The following is a 15,879-nucleotide window of genomic DNA, read 5'->3' as shown; positions in this document are numbered from 1 at the left end:
TATGTGAACATAATAAATTCAACACAATCCATTTACAAATTCTTAGCTCATTAACTAAATCAAAACCCCAAACATATTCGTAATATCTCTATTGTGTATTGCAAGCACAAACCTTCATTTCATTACCAACGAAAGAGAAGAAAAAAATAGAAAAGAAAAGAAAGAGGAAAATAATAATGAATAAAAGATGAGGTGAAAGTGAAAGTGAGGCCACTCTTGTTGTCTAATAAATAAACAACTCAAACAATATGGACTAAGCTAAAGCTACTTATTTCCAATTTCTTTATCAATTCAATAATTGATTCCATTCCAATCAATCCTTTTTATTGATCAAAATATAGTAGACTGTGATGTTTTATTCTATATCCAAGAAAACTCCATAGTCCTAGCAAGCAAGATTATTTTTTTCCTTCTTTTAACAATATGGTTCATGACAACAAATAGGAATTCTTTTTGTGAATTTACAAAACTACACTATCATATTGTTCTCATTTTCATTCAAAGAAAAAAAACTTTCCAGCATTGCATTGGTCCATGATACACTTTGTTTGCACTTTCTAAACACCTATCATCCTTAACAACCTTGAATAAACTGTTTTGTTACATTGAAACATGTTTACCTCACAATAGAGTGGGTAATGAACTCTGTTGAGGTGAATTGAAATGGTTGAAGTGGAATGGGATTCCTGCATAATTTAGATAGATACACTTTGTGAATTGGTGATCATTTATAATTTAAGATTAAAAATCCAAAGCAAAAGGATGAGAAAGGGATCGATAGATTATTCTGTTACAAGAAAGAGAGAACCTTAATACAAGAAGAGAGAGAGAGAGCTATCTATTAGGCTATTGACTAGATCTCTAACAGACTAAAGATTTATTAAATACATAACAATTATATAGTCTAACACTCCCCCTCAAGCACAAGGTGTGTAAGCAACCACATTGAGCTTGTCACGAAGAATGGCGAACCGGGCTGCTGGTAGCAGCTTGGTGAAGATATCGGCAAGCTGGTCCTTGGTAGACACAAAATGAACCTGGAACTCCCCTGCGGAAACTTTGTCACGAACAAAGTGATAGTCAACTTCCACATGCTTGGTGTGAGCGTGGAAGACCGGATTCGCACATAGGTAGGTAGCTCCAAGATTATCACACCACAGCGTAGGTGGCGTAGTGGGCTTTAGGCCAAGATCCCGTAATAGAGAGACCACCCAGGTGACCTCAGCGCAAACATCAGCAAGACCCTTATACTCAGCTTCAGTCGAAGAACGAGCCACTGTCCGCTGCTTCCGAGAAACCCAAGAGACCAGATTCTTCCCAAAGAACACAGCGTAGCCACTGGTGGATTTGCGATCTACCGGACAGCCAGCCCAGTCAGAGTCCGAGTAGGCGTGTATATCAGAAGACATAGACGTGGTCACGCGTAGGCCGTACTCCAAAGTGCCTTTAACATAACGAAGGACGCGCTTAAGGAGGCACCAGTGTTCATTGGTCGGTGAATGCATAAACTGGCAGAGGCGGTTGACAGAGTAAGACAAATCCGGACGAGTGATGGTAAGATACTGGAAAGCACCAGCTAGACGGCGATATTGAGTCGGGTTGTCAAAGGAGTCAGTAGTTTGACACACCGGCTGAGTCACAGACGCAGGAGTGGCTAAGGCTTTACAGTCAGTCATGCCGGCTCGCTGTAGAATATCCCGCATATAACGCCGTTGAGACAGTATCATACCATACCATCCGGAACAGTGATGGTTTCAATGCCAAGAAAAAACGTGGGTCTCCCAAGGTCTCGAATCTTGAATGCTGTCGCTAACTGTCGCAGCAACGAGTCAACCAAGACTGGATCATTCCCAAGCATAATTATATCATCCACATACACGAGTAAAAACACTCTAGAATCGGACGCTGTGTAGTGGAACAGAGAGACATCTGTTTTAGATGCCATAAAACCTGTGTGAATTAAAAAATCATGCAATCGTTTGAACCAGGCCCGGGGTGCCTGTTTCAACCCATAGAGAGACCGCTGTAAGTGGCAAACATGATCGGGGCGATCGGGGTCTTCGTACCCAGGCGGCTGTCGCATGTAGACAGTTTCAGCCAGGTGCCCATTCAGAAAGGCATTGTGGACATCCAACTGTCGGAGTGTCCACCCACGGGAAATGGCTAAGGCGAGCAGTAGCCGTACCGTAGTCGGCTTTACAACTGGGCTGAACGTCTCGAAGAAATCTTCGCCGGCTACCTGATTGTAGCCTTTGGCGACTAGTCGGGCTTTGAAGCGTTCCACGGTGCCATCAGCATTCCGCTTGGTGCGAAAAACCCATTTGCACCCTACTATGTTCATATCCGGAGTAGCAGGTATAAGCGTCCACGTGTTGTTGTGTAGTAACGCGTTGAACTCTTGGTCCATTGCGTCTCGCCACTGCGGGTGCCCCACAGCCTGTGAATAACAAGTGGGATCATCAGTGGAGGCTGTGAGAGCATGAAGCTGCTCGTCAGTGCCCCGTGTCATACGCCGCAGGCGCATTACATGGGAACGCTCTTGCGGCTAGGCCTTGCGTCTACGCCGCTTGACCACCGGTACTGGGGCCGGGGCCGGAGCTGGGTCCGGAGTAGTAGTGACTAAAGCCGGAGATGAATCCACGTTATGCCGAACCGGACTGGACCCCCACGGTAAGCTGGCTACGGGCTCCGGTTCTGTTGGCTGTACTATACTTTTAGCTGCAAAAGGGAAGTTAGTTTCGTCAAAGCGGACATGACGACAGATGTAAGTTTTCCCGGTGTTTAGGTCCATGCAGCGGTAGCCCCTAAAAGATGGTGGGTAACCTAAGAAGACACACGGGCTTGACCGATACTCGATTTTGTGACGGTTGTAGGGACGGAGATACGGGAAACAAAGACACCCGAATACACGTAAGTATGTGTAAGTGGGTGATGACTGATGTAATCGGTAATAAGGTGTATCGAAACTTAGTGAGGCTGACGGCAATCGGTTTATGAGATATGTGGCTGTTTCGAACGCGTGATCCCAATAACGGAGTGGGACAGACGCTTGGGCCATTAGGGCAAGACCGGTCTCGACAATATGCCGATTCCGGCGTTCAACACGCCCATTTTGTTCGTGTGTATAGGCACACGACTGTCTGTGGACGATTCCTAAGGACGTAAACACTTTGTGTAATTTTTGATACTCCCCGCCCAAATCAGACTGAATGGACTTGATAGAACGTGAAAATGTACGTTCTACCGTCGCCCGAAAAACATCGAACACTTTGTATATATCAGTTTTGAGTCGTAGAGGATAATACCAACAATAGCGGGTGTTATCGTCCACGAAGAGTACAAAATATCGCGAGCCATCCGCAGAAAGAACCGGTGCGGGGCCCCAAATATCCGTATAAACAAGATCTAAAATATTATTGCTAGATTTGGCTACCCTATCTAGCGGGAATCGAGAGGATTTCCCGAGTTGACATGACGAACAAAGATTGGGGATTACATTTTTATTTTTATTTTCAACCGGGCATTCCCGTAAGACACGTTTGAGTGATTGGTCGTGTGGATGACCAAGACGCTGATGCCAGACCGATGAAGAGGCACGAGCCGCCACGAACGCATTATGGGAGTCGAAAACTGACAACGAGTATAATCCCCCCGAGCTTGGACCTTTAAGAAGAACTGCCTGTGTGGTGGAGTCCTTCACAACAAAAAAACTCGGTTGAAATTCAAAAAAACAATTATTATCTTTTGTAAAACGATTTACAGATAATAAAGAAACTGACAACTCAGGCACGTGTAACACATTGGTTAATTTTAGAGGTTTAGTGCGGGAAGGAATTACTGCATGTCCCACACGCGAGATTGCCAAACCTGTGCCATTACCTACTCTGAGAACATCATCCCCGTGATATTCCTCAGTCTGCGAGACCAAGCCGGAGTCAGGAGTTGCGTGGGTTGAGGCGCCTGTGTCCGGCAGCCAAGATGTGACCGCCGACGACGCCGCTCCATCACCGGCTACTGCAACGTGCGCCTGGGAGGGGGGAGGCTCGGAATACCTCCGGTAGTAGAAGGCCGCCGAGTGGCCTTGCTTGCTGCAAATCTAGCAGCGCAGGCCACCACGACCACGACCGCCGCGTCCTCCTCTCTGATTTCCGCCACGACCTGCACCACCTCTGGACTGACCACGGCCGCCATTACCAGACTGCCGTCCACCTCGGGACTGACCGGCGTACATCGCCGAGGCCGCGCCGCCCGTCGTTGCCGACTGGTACGCCGGAAAATCATCCGCATGGATGAATTGCTGCGCTTGTAGATAATCCGCTAGCTGTGGGATCGTCACCGGCGTGCCGGTGACCGCCAGGGAAGCCGCCATCGATCGAAACTCCGGACGTAGCCCCCGAAAGACGTACAAATTCTGCTCCGACAACGTCATCGGTCGGCCGGCGAGCGCTAGGTCCTCCACCAGATGCTGCGCACGTCCGAGGTACTCCGGGGTCGAGCTATCTCCCTGTCTGAGAGATTGGAATTGCCCCATAAGGTTGAGGCATCGGACCTGAGAAGACGATCCTAGCGCCGTTTCCGCCGCAAGCCATACTGCCCGAGAGGTTGTCTGGCCAAGGGTGAGGTACATGACTTCCTCCGATATGGACGAGATGAGCAAGGACAGAATGGATGCGTCCTGCTCGATCCACGCCATACGCGGGGTTCGGTGTAGAGGAAGCGGCTTCCTCAGACTGGTCGGTGACGGGCAGTTCGAGAAACGCCGCCGGGCAAGGCCGTGAACCGTCGATGAAGCCGAGCAACCGTTGGCCGCGCAGGAATGGAATAATCTGGGTCCTCCAGTATAGATAGTTCCGATGGGTAAGCTTCAGTGACACAAAGTGGTGTGCACTAGGAAGGGAATTTGGGATGGTGTTTGGAGAGGAGATGGTGGTGGCGGTTAGCGTTCGTGAGGAACTTTGAGACATCGTTGGTTGATCGGAGGAGAGGAAAGAGAAAAAAAAAGATAGATGTCTACTGGCTAACTGATACCAGATGAGAAAGGGATCGATAGATTATTCTGTTACAAGAAAGAGAGAACCTTAATACAAGAAGAGAGAGAGAGCTATCTATTAGGCTATTGACTAGATCTCTAACAGACTAAAGATTTATTAAATACATAACAATTATATAGTCTAACAAAAAGAAGAATGTAAAATGACGCACGGTCTAGGTCCATAGACTTTAATCTGGCGGATATGAGTGTCCCTCCCGTTCAGATGATTTGACAAAATTGCCACTTGCAACATGAAAGTGTTGACAAAGGTTTCACTACAACACATCACAGGAAAAAGATGTATGGTTAGTGAGCCATTTAGCAACAAAAACAAGTTATAATGAAAAGAAAATGGGGATAAACATTATTTTCATCTCAAATGCTGAACAATGTTTTTCCAATTACTTATGTTCAGTAAACATTGTGGCATAAGCATTCTTTTATTTAAAAGCAACAACTATTGTAGTCAATGGGACTTTGTCCCTTTGTCACTCAAATCCACAATGATTCCACTAATACTTTGGAAAAAATGCAGGACTATAATCTCATTAGTCAACCAGATTTTCTCCTGAGCAATTAATCTGCCAAAATTCAACAAATAACACACTCTCCAAAGTACAAGGCTAAAATCTCAATCTTTCCTTTAAGGAAAAAATTTCTACATTGGCACTTTGTTGTTTAGTAGAATATATATCATAAACTGTAAAGAACCGCAATAAGGCAATTCCATTCAATTTAATGTTGAGTTTCATATGGGTGGAAATTGAGGGAATATAATTTTACAGTGATTAGGAGGGAAAGGAAAATGGAGAAGTAAATTTGTGATGGACGAGATGAAATAAAATGAGATGAAAAGAAGAAAGAAGAGTGAGAAAATAATGAGAAAAGGAGATGATACACGATCGAGTTTCTCCTTACATCACAATTGGGAGAGGAAATATTTGATAGGATGGATGATTATTTTCCACCCCATTCTCTATTGGTTTTCTTTTTTCTCCATTTCCTTCCCATCAAAACAAGAGAAATTTAAATCTTAAGCTCTCGTTTCTTTCCTCCCATTATATTTTCCTCCATTTTCCATCCTTCCAAACCCACGAGAAACAAAGGTTCCAAGATGATTTACTTCTTTCGAAAAGGATTTCATAAACATGTTTGATAGATAATTTCCATTTACAAACTAAGTCAATGACTTGGAAGTCTCCTAAACTCATGGGTTTGGTTCAATCAATTAATCAATCCCCTCACTTTACATGAACTAGGAAAAACAAAGAACATTAAAACAAATGAAGGCAACAAAATGGAAGGAAAACCAGTGCAAGAGATAAGTTTATAATTTTATAAAAACAATATAAACGTATGTGTCTGTGTGTTTTCTTTTAGATAAGTGAAAAACAATATTTTGAAAGCTTCTATTTCTCACCGAGGATCATTCCCAGACAATAATATATACACCCATCCAGTTGGCTTGACAAGTTCCACGGATTTTATCTCCTGTTTTAGCAAATTAAAGGCCCCAAATCCACTTAAGAAAAACATTGAAATGTTGAATAAAATATGCATTCCTACATCACATTTTCAATATCAAAACTGAATCTAATCAATTGAGCAAGCACCGCTAATCAATCCCTAAACACACGTACCTTCAAGTTGTGGAAACCATCACCGGCATGAATTGAAATCTTACTAGGGGTGTAGCTCTCATCAAGCTTGAAATCAACATATAAAACTACTAACTGGAAAAACAATATAGTTAAAACATGTAAATTGCAACTCATTTTTGAAAGAAAGACAATTTCAAGATGCAAGTAAAAAACATACTTGGAGCTTTACTTTCTTCTGGAATTGTATATTTATCAGATGAGGTTGTGCACCATCAGATCTAAACCCCATTTGAAGGGGGGAAGGGAGAGAGAATAGAATTAGAAAATAGAGACATAAATTAAACACACCGATGGAGAATATTTATATAAGTTTACTAACTGCCAGTATGTATCAAGGTTATCATCTCCAAGGGAATTAATGCCATTTCCAGCTTTGCATGAGCTGACACTCCAAGCAGCCTTCTTAGCCATCTCACAGAGGTCATCATCAACCAAAAGCTGTTGGCTACCTCCTGTAAGCTTCCCTTCTTCCTCTCCTTCTGATGAATCTGCCATTGAGTTTACCTTACTTCGGTGGACTTTGCTGCTATAAAAAACAACTCATATGATCTAATTGAACTAAGAAGATTTAATCAACTGAAACAAAACCCCTATTTTGGAGAGCATAACAAAACAAGTTGGAGCTTTTGCCAAATACAGTGAAACCCAGTTCCTTTCAAATTGCAATTCCAGCATTAGTTAGTATTAATTAGCCCGATTGATCAATGAGAGGCTCAATCATTCACAGGAAATTCCAAAATTTCTAACTCCTTTAAAATATAGACAAAAACGCCAAATCTTCTGAAAACAGAAATACCTAATGGTATCAAGATCAGTCAACAAATATAGATAGCCAGATAATTCTTAGCATGCCATGACAAATACGAAGTAAGTGTTACACAAAAGTTTAAATTAAAGGTGAAAGAGAACTTGCTAAACCTCTTTTCTTGCTTACAGCCTAAAAGGAGTTTAACTTAAATTCGTTATCTTATGAATAAAAAAGAAACTAAGAAAATCAGCTACATCTGTAATTTAGATACAATGTGCTCTAAAGGCAAACTGATTATGATAAAGTTAACAACATGCATTGTTATAAAGCATAACCGTAGTAAATTTAGCAAAACAACAAAGATAACTCAAAGCAAAGCAACAAATTGGGCGATAGAAAAACTTGGGAGTCTAAAAACGATAGGATGTAAGATTAAAGGAGGCAATGGTGCTTACTTGCCTCTGCAAACGGGATAGTTAGCAGTGAGTCTTCGAAGGCTCGAAGATGCCTCTGTGAACTGCGCTACTACTATAGGATGTAAGATTAAAGGAGGAGGTGCCAGCTTGCTGTGGTGAAGCTGATAATTCAGACCTTGAGAGAGAATGAAATGCTGAATTGAGGCGGGAGTGACAATGTTTTTGGGAAAGAAGTAAATCTAGGGTTAATTTAATTTATGTATATTTATTAGAGTGATGACTAATGAGAGTGAGAGACTTTAGTAATTAGGTCACTTGTGCAGTGAGTTTTATTTTATTTTTATTTAATTCATAATTATTGATACAAATTTAAAATAATTAATTAAAAAAAATATACATACGACATCCGATATCTAGTATCCTATCTTTATAGAAAAAGTAGTAAATATTTTTGGAACTACATAATTGGAATGTCCAAAAAAAAAAAAAAAACAAGAAACAAGGTTTTGTTAAATTTGTGAAATAATTGTGAACAATAAATTAATGTAAATAAATTAAATTTTTATTCAAAAATTAAATTTCAAAAAATATGGTTCAGTAAATTCATGATTTGCGAAACACACATAACAATGGAGTAATAGTTTAATTTTGGTTTTAGTGATATTAGTTCAATTGACAGTATTATGATTTAGAGATTAAACTATTTACTTGTATCAAAACATGAAACAATTACTCTTATATGTTCTAAACCTGTATTTTTGACTGGAAAGGAATCATGTCACTTTCTCAATTATATATGTTTATAGAATAGATGTTGGCTGTTTATAGATATAGTAGGTCACGTCATTTTTCAAAATGAGACAAGTTGTTCTCTGAACTTGCTTCCTCCATTTCCAACAGCTTGATTGTTTTGTGCCTCTAATTGTTTTTCATTCCCATAGCTAAAACTGTTTAGAAACAAAAAAAAAAATATAAAAATGGCAAGAATAACTGAGTGTTTGTTGTAAACCATGTGCTCTATCCTCCCATTATTTCTTCCCACTTAACTAGTAGTGTTTCCACTTCTGGGAATAAATTCGGTCATACTAGAATTGCTAACTAATTCATTTATTTAATAATTTCTTGTATTGATACTTTATGCAATTAATCCTATAAGGCTGTAATTTCACATTGAGGAGCAAAAACTGTGCCAAGGTGACTGTATCATATTGATGATGAAGTTTGCCAGTAATGAAGATTTGAATGGGCCTAGCTAGCTAAAAAGATCTGGTTATTATGTGCTGTGATGGGGAAAATGGAATACAATCAAGACAAGAAGATGGTTTTCCCTTTTTATCCCTTAAAATGAAGGGCAATCTTATATTAGTAGCTAGTTTATTTATAGTATACGTAATGATATTTGTGTTTCACTGCATTCTTCCTTGGAAATATGGATTTGAAATCTCATAATTGCATTCAAAGCCATGCTTAAAGCTTAGAGCAGGAAGCTCAAACGTCTACCTCCAAAACCTCTGTTATGGCAAAAGAAATTCCATGGAAAGGGGTCTTCAATCCTAAGACAACAGAAGCATTGGGCATAAGGAGGGAAGATCTATTGTGGTTAAAGAACTAAAGAATTGATAGCATACAAGTTGAAACCAGTGCATTGGAGGTGATAAAAGGACTCAAAACTTTAAAGAAATCAAGAATTGACAGCATACAAGTTGAAACCGGTGCACTGGAGGTGATAAAAGGACTCAAAACTTGCAGAACTAATACAACTTTTGATTTGATTATGCAAGATGTTTACTTTATTCATGTAAAACAATCTACGAATATGGTAACTCATCTTCAAACTAGGAGCGCCATATCTAAGACAGATTGTATTAGGGGTGAGCAAATAATTTGTCGATTACATAACCGACCGAAACCGAAAAACAGATAGTCAGTTTCGGTTACAGTTGGTTTCCAAAAAAATCGAAATTACACAAAATATTCAACCATTAATATTTATATCAGTCTCCAAAATCCAATGTCCAAATCACTGCCAAAGTCACAACAGTCCAACAGTCAACAAATACTAATATACTAATAAAAATCCAAGCTGGTTAACTACCCAAGTCTAAACAAAATAATAAAACCAACAAAATTTACCTACCTTATTTTTTTTTGAATGCTACTGACTCTATTACAATGTAATATCTGTTAATAGTTATTTTCTCAACCTACTGAAGCACAAAAAGCCAATAACGCCTCTACTGAGGCTCGAACTCACAACTTACCTACCTAATTTAACAATAAAATCTAATCTAATCTAACTCTATAATAAAGCAAGAAGTTTTTGCCAAAATTTTTTCCCATCCATTTGATATTACGCCGTTTTGAGAATATCAGATAATTGGCTGTTATTTAATGGCCTGTATAATGACATTCCCCATTGGGATTCGGCTTAGCCGTTTTGAAAGATAAAACTCTTCGTATTCTAAACTACATCATATATACCCAGGCTCCAGTCCTTGATTAATAAGCAGTTCATATAATGTAGAACTCTTGATATTCTAAACTACATCATCATCATCAGATAACAAAAGCATAAGTAAAGAGATTATTGTTTAAAAAAAAAATTTAAACAGAGAATACGCAGAGTTTAAATCTGCATTTAAAACATTCAATGAAATCTTAGATTTCCCATAGAGTGGCTGCTGTTCATAAAGCTTGAAATCCTCTAACTCTATAAAAAGCCAACTTCCGGATGCAAATCTTCCTTCCGAAAATCAGATTACTATCCTTGCATTTCAAATCACTTTTGCTTCAACAACATGCCTTCAATGTTTGTTCCTATTAAAAACATCAAACCTGAACACCAACTGAGGGCAATCAGGGTTAGAGCTGTCCGGGTATACGAAGTTCCTGAGGTAAGGGGAGATGGCCAAACAAGAAGGAGTATGGAAGTTTTGTTGCACGATGAAGAGGTACTCCTTTTATTTTTTTAATGCATCATATTACTGCTATCTACGAATATAATCCTATTTCAAATCCTACTCATTTCTATTTTTGTTATTGGCAAGGAGATTAAATTCATGCCACCATCCAAAAAAAAAAAAAAGATGTGGTCAAATATAGGGAAATACTAAAAGAGGGGAAACTGTTTGAAATTAAAAATTTCATGGCTGCAACAAATTACTACCTGTACAAGATTACACAATATCAGTATATGATAAAATTCAACTATAAAACACAAGTCAAGGAGATAAATTCTATAGGCTTTCCTTTGAAAATGTTTTGCTTAAAGAGTTTCCTTTCATTAAAAGACCCTGACGATGTTTATGACAAGGAACTTATTGGTACTACCTCTAAATTTCTAAGATTTTAATCTCTCACTAAATTGAATAGCTAAGATCTAAATCTATTCATTTCTAACTTTGCAGATGTTATTGGTGTGTGGTTGAGATCTATAATCTTGTGGAAAAGATTATAGCTGGAAAGGCAACATGACTTATTGACTTTCAAATTGAAGACAATGCGTAAGTTTTAAATAAATTTACTTTGGGTCAATTACCCCAATTGTTGTATTTAGTTTTAAATGTACTGATTGTATCGCAGTGATAACACATTGACCTGCACACTGTGGAATGAACATGTATCCTCTCATATCCTGTACTACAATAGTGATTCGAAGGAACCACTCATTGTAGTCATTCAGTGCTATCGGGCTAAGGTGGTTAGTGGTGAGTTTCTCTATCCTGTTTAGTCTACTGTCTATTACTCAGTTCAGTTACCTAATATATCTATAATTTTTTTTTATTGGGTGAGGTGAGAATCACCAGCTCATACGGGTTTGAAATTAAAAATTTCATGGCTGCCATAAATTACTACCTGTACAAGATTACACAATACCAGTATATGATAAAATTCAACTATAAAACACAAGTCAAGGAGATAAATTCTATAGGATTTCCTTTGAAAATGTTTTGCTTAAAGAGTTTCCTTTCATTAAAAGACCCTGCCGATATTTATGACAAGGAACTAATTGGCACTACCTCTAAATTTCTAAGATTTTTAATCTTTCACTAAATTGAACAGCTAAGATCTCAATCTATTCATTTCTAACTTTGCAGATGTTATTGGTGTGTGGTTGAGATCTATAATCTTGTGGAAAAGATTATAGCTGGAAAGGCAACACGACTTATTGACTTTCAAATTGAAGACAATGCGTAAGTTTTAAATAAATTTACTTTGGGTCAATTACCCCAATTACTGTATTTAGTTTTAAATGAATTGATTGTATCGCAGTGATAACACACTGACCTGCACACTGTGGAATGAACATGTATCCTCTCATATCCCGTACTACAATAGTGATTCGAAGGAACCACTCATTGTAGTCATTCAGTGCTATCGGGCTAAGGTGGTTAGTGGTGAGTTTCTCTATCCTATTTAGTCTACTGTCTATTACTCAGTTCAGTTACCTAATATATCTATAGTTTTTTTTTTTATTGGGTGAGGTGAGAATCACCAGCTCATACGGGTTTGAAATTAAAAATTTCATGACTGCCACAAATTACTACCTGTAAAAGATTACACAATACCAGTATATGATAAAATTCAACTATAAAACACAAGTCAAGGAGATAAATTCTATAGGCTTTCCTTTGAAAATGTTTTGCTTAAAGAGTTTCCTTTCATTAAAAGACCCTGACGATGTTTATGACAAGGAACTTATTGGTACTACCTCTAAATTTCTAAGATTTTTAATCTCTCACTAAATTGAACAGCTAAGATCTCAATCTATTCATTTCTAACTTTGCAGATGTTATTGGTGTGTGATTGAGATCTATAATCTTGTGGAAAAGATTATAGCTGGAAAGGTAACACGACTTATTGACTTTCAAATTGAAGACAATGCATAAGTTTTAAATAAATTTACTTTGGGTCAATTACCCCAATTACAGTATTTAGTTTTAAATGTACTGATTGTATCGCAGTGATAACACATTGACATGCACACTGTGGAATGAACATGTATCCTCTCATATCCTGTACTACAATAGTGATTCGAAGGAACCACTCATTGTAGTCATTCAGTGCTATCGGGCTAAGGTGGTTAGTGGTGAGTTTCTCTATCCTGTTTAGTCTACTGTCTATTACTCAGTTCAGTTACCTAATATATCTATAATTTTTATTTTTATTGGGTGAGGTGAGAATCACCAGCTCATACGGGTTTCAAATTAAAAATTTCATGGCTGCCACAAATTACTACCTGTACAAGATTACACAATACCAGTATATGATAAAATTCAACTATAAAACACAAGTCAAGGAGATAAATTCTATAGGATTTCCTTTGAAAATGTTTTGCTTAAAGAGTTTCCTTTCATTAAAAGACCCTGCCGATATTTATGACAAGGAACTAATTGGTACTACCTCTAAATTTCTAAGATTTTTAATCTTTCACTAAATTGAACAGCTAAGATCTCAATCTATTCATTTCTAACTTTGCAGATGTTATTGGTGTGTGGTTGAGATCTATAATCTTGTGGAAAAGATTATAGCTGGAAAGGCAACACGACTTATTGACTTTCAAATTGAAGACAATGCGTAAGTTTTAAATAAATTTACTTTGGGTCAATTACCCCAATTACTGTATTTAGTTTTAAATGTATTGATTGTATCGCAGTGATAACACACTGACCTGCACACTGTGGAATGAACATGTATCCTCTCATATCCCGTACTACAATAGTGATTCGAAGGAACCACTCATTGTAGTCATTCAATGCTGTCGGGCTAAGAAGGTTAGTGGTGAGTTTCTCTATCCTGTTTAGTCTATTGTCTATTACTTAGTTCAGTTACCTAATATATCTATGGTTTTTTTTTTTTTAAAGTGAGGTGAAAATCACCAGCTCATACGGGTTTGAAATTAAAGATTTCATGGCTGCCACAAACTACAACCTGTACAAGATTACACAACAACAATATATGATAAAATTCAACTATAAAACACAAGTCAAGGAGATAAATTCTATAGGCTTTCCTTTGAAAATGTTTCGCTTAAAGAGTTTCCTTTCTTTAAAAGACCCTGCCGATGTTAATGATAAGGAACTTATTGGTACTATCTCTAAATTTTCTAAGATTTTTAATCTCTCACGAAACTGAACTGCTAACATCTCAGTCTATTTACTTCTAACTTTGCAGATGTTATTGGTCGTGTGGTTGAGATCTATAATCCTATGGAAAAGATTATAGCTGGAAAGGCAACACGACTTATTGAATTTCTGATTGCAGACAAAGCGTAAGTTTTAAATAAATTTACTTTGGTTCAATTACCCCAAGTACTGTATTTAGTTTTAATGTACTGATTGTATCACAGTGATAACATCCTAACCTGCACACTGTGGAATGAACATGTATCTTCTATTATCCCGTACTACAATAGTTATTCGAAGGAACCACTCATTGTAGTCATTCAATGCTGTCGGGCTAAGAAGGTTAGTGGTGAGTTTCTCTATCCTGTTTAGTCTATTGTCTATTACTTAGTTCAGTTACCTAATATATCTATGTCTTTTTTTTTTTTTAAATGAGGTGAGAATCACCAGCTCATACGGGTTTGAAATTAAAGATTTCATGGCTGCCACAAACTACAACCTGTACAAGATTACACAACAACAATATATGATAAAATTCAACTATAAAACACAAGTCAAGGAGATAAATTCTATAGGCTTTCCTAAGAAAATGTTTCGCTTAAAGAGTTTCCTTTCTTTAAAAGACCCTGCCGATGTTAATGATAAGGAACTTATTGGTACTATCTCTAAATTTTCTAAGATTTTTAATCTCTCACTAAACTGAACTGCTAACATCTCAGTCTATTTACTTCTAACTTTGCAGATGTTATTGGTCGTGTGGTTGAGATCTATAATCCTATGGAAAAGATTATAGCTGGAAAGACAACACGACTTATTGACTTTCAAATTGCAGACAAAGCGTAAGTTTTAAATAAATTTACTTTGGTTCAATTACCCCAATTACTGTATTTAGTTTTTAATGTACTGATTGTATCAAAGTGATAACACCCTGACCTGCACACTGTGGAATGAACATGTATCTTCTGTTATCCCGTACAACAATAGTGATTCGAAGGAACCAGTCATTGTGGTCATTCAATGCTGTCGGGCGAAGGAAGTTAGTGGTGAGTTTTTCTATCCTGTTTAGTCTACTGTCTATTACTCAGTTCAGTTACCTAATATATCTATGGCTTTTTTTTTTTTTGTTTTTTTTTTTTGTTTTTTTAGGTGAGGTGAGAATCACCAGCTCATACGGGTTTGAAATTAAAAATTTCATGGCTGCCAAAAATTACTACATGTACAAGATTACACAACAACAACAGTATATGATAAAATTCAAATTTAAAACACAAGTCAAGGAGATAAATTTTGTAGGCTTTCCTTTGAAAATGTTTCGCTTAAAGAATTTCATTTCTTTAAAAGACCCTGCCGATGTTAATGATAAGGAACTTATTGGTACTATCTCTAAATTTTCTAAGATTTTTAATCTCTCACTAAACTGAACTGCTAACATCTCAGTCTATTTATTTCAAACTTTGCAGATGATATTGGTCGTGTGGTTAAGATCTATGATCCTATGGAAAAGATTATAACTGGAAAGGCAACACGACTTATTGACTTTCAAATTGCAGACAAAGCGTAAGTTTTAAATAAATTTACTTTGGTTTAATTACCCCAATTACTGTATTTAGTTTTTAATGCACTGATTGTATCAAAGTGATAACACCCTGACCTTCACACTGTGGAATGAACATGTATCTTCTCTTATCCCGTACTACAATAGTGATTCGAAGGAACCACTCATTGTGGTCATTCAATGATGTCGGGCTATGGAAGTTAGTGGTGAGTTTCTCTATCCTGTTTAGTCTACTGTCTATTACTCAGTTCAGTTATCTAATATATCTATGGCTTTTTTTTTTTTTTTTTTTTTTTTTTTTTTTTTTTTTTAAATTTTATGACTGCCACAAATTACTACAGG

General features: G+C 37.7%; 1 protein-coding gene across 3 annotated transcripts; it reads right to left on the bottom strand.

Moving 5' to 3' along the window:
* Nucleotides 1-386: 386 nt before the first annotated feature.
* LOC109180895 (anaphase-promoting complex subunit 10-like) lies at nt 387-8,090 on the bottom strand. Of its 3 annotated transcripts, none has more exons than XM_019330642.1 (7): nt 7,897-8,090; nt 7,013-7,219; nt 6,851-6,911; nt 6,673-6,765; nt 6,453-6,523; nt 5,203-5,307; nt 387-686 (listed from the first exon to the last, which is right to left on the bottom strand). In XM_019330642.1, exons 2-7 carry the CDS (start codon nt 7,186-7,188, stop codon nt 617-619), a joined length of 576 nt encoding a protein of 191 aa, XP_019186187.1. In that variant the 5' UTR covers nt 7,189-7,219; nt 7,897-8,090; the 3' UTR covers nt 387-616. The 3 variants fall into 3 exon arrangements, with proteins under 3 accessions (XP_019186187.1, XP_019186265.1, XP_019186342.1); XM_019330720.1 differs by having other exon boundaries at nt 7,013-7,216; XM_019330797.1 differs by having other exon boundaries at nt 7,013-7,216; nt 7,901-8,090.
* Nucleotides 8,091-15,879: the final 7,789 nt, after the last annotated feature.

The sequence above is a fragment of the Ipomoea nil genome, unplaced genomic scaffold (genome assembly GCF_001879475.1).
Source record: "Ipomoea nil cultivar Tokyo-kokei standard unplaced genomic scaffold, Asagao_1.1 scaffold0100, whole genome shotgun sequence".
NCBI classification, from domain to species: domain Eukaryota; kingdom Viridiplantae; phylum Streptophyta; class Magnoliopsida; order Solanales; family Convolvulaceae; genus Ipomoea; species Ipomoea nil.
The sequence above is the reverse complement of the archived record's forward strand: the minus strand, read 5'-3'. Positions and strand labels throughout refer to the sequence as shown.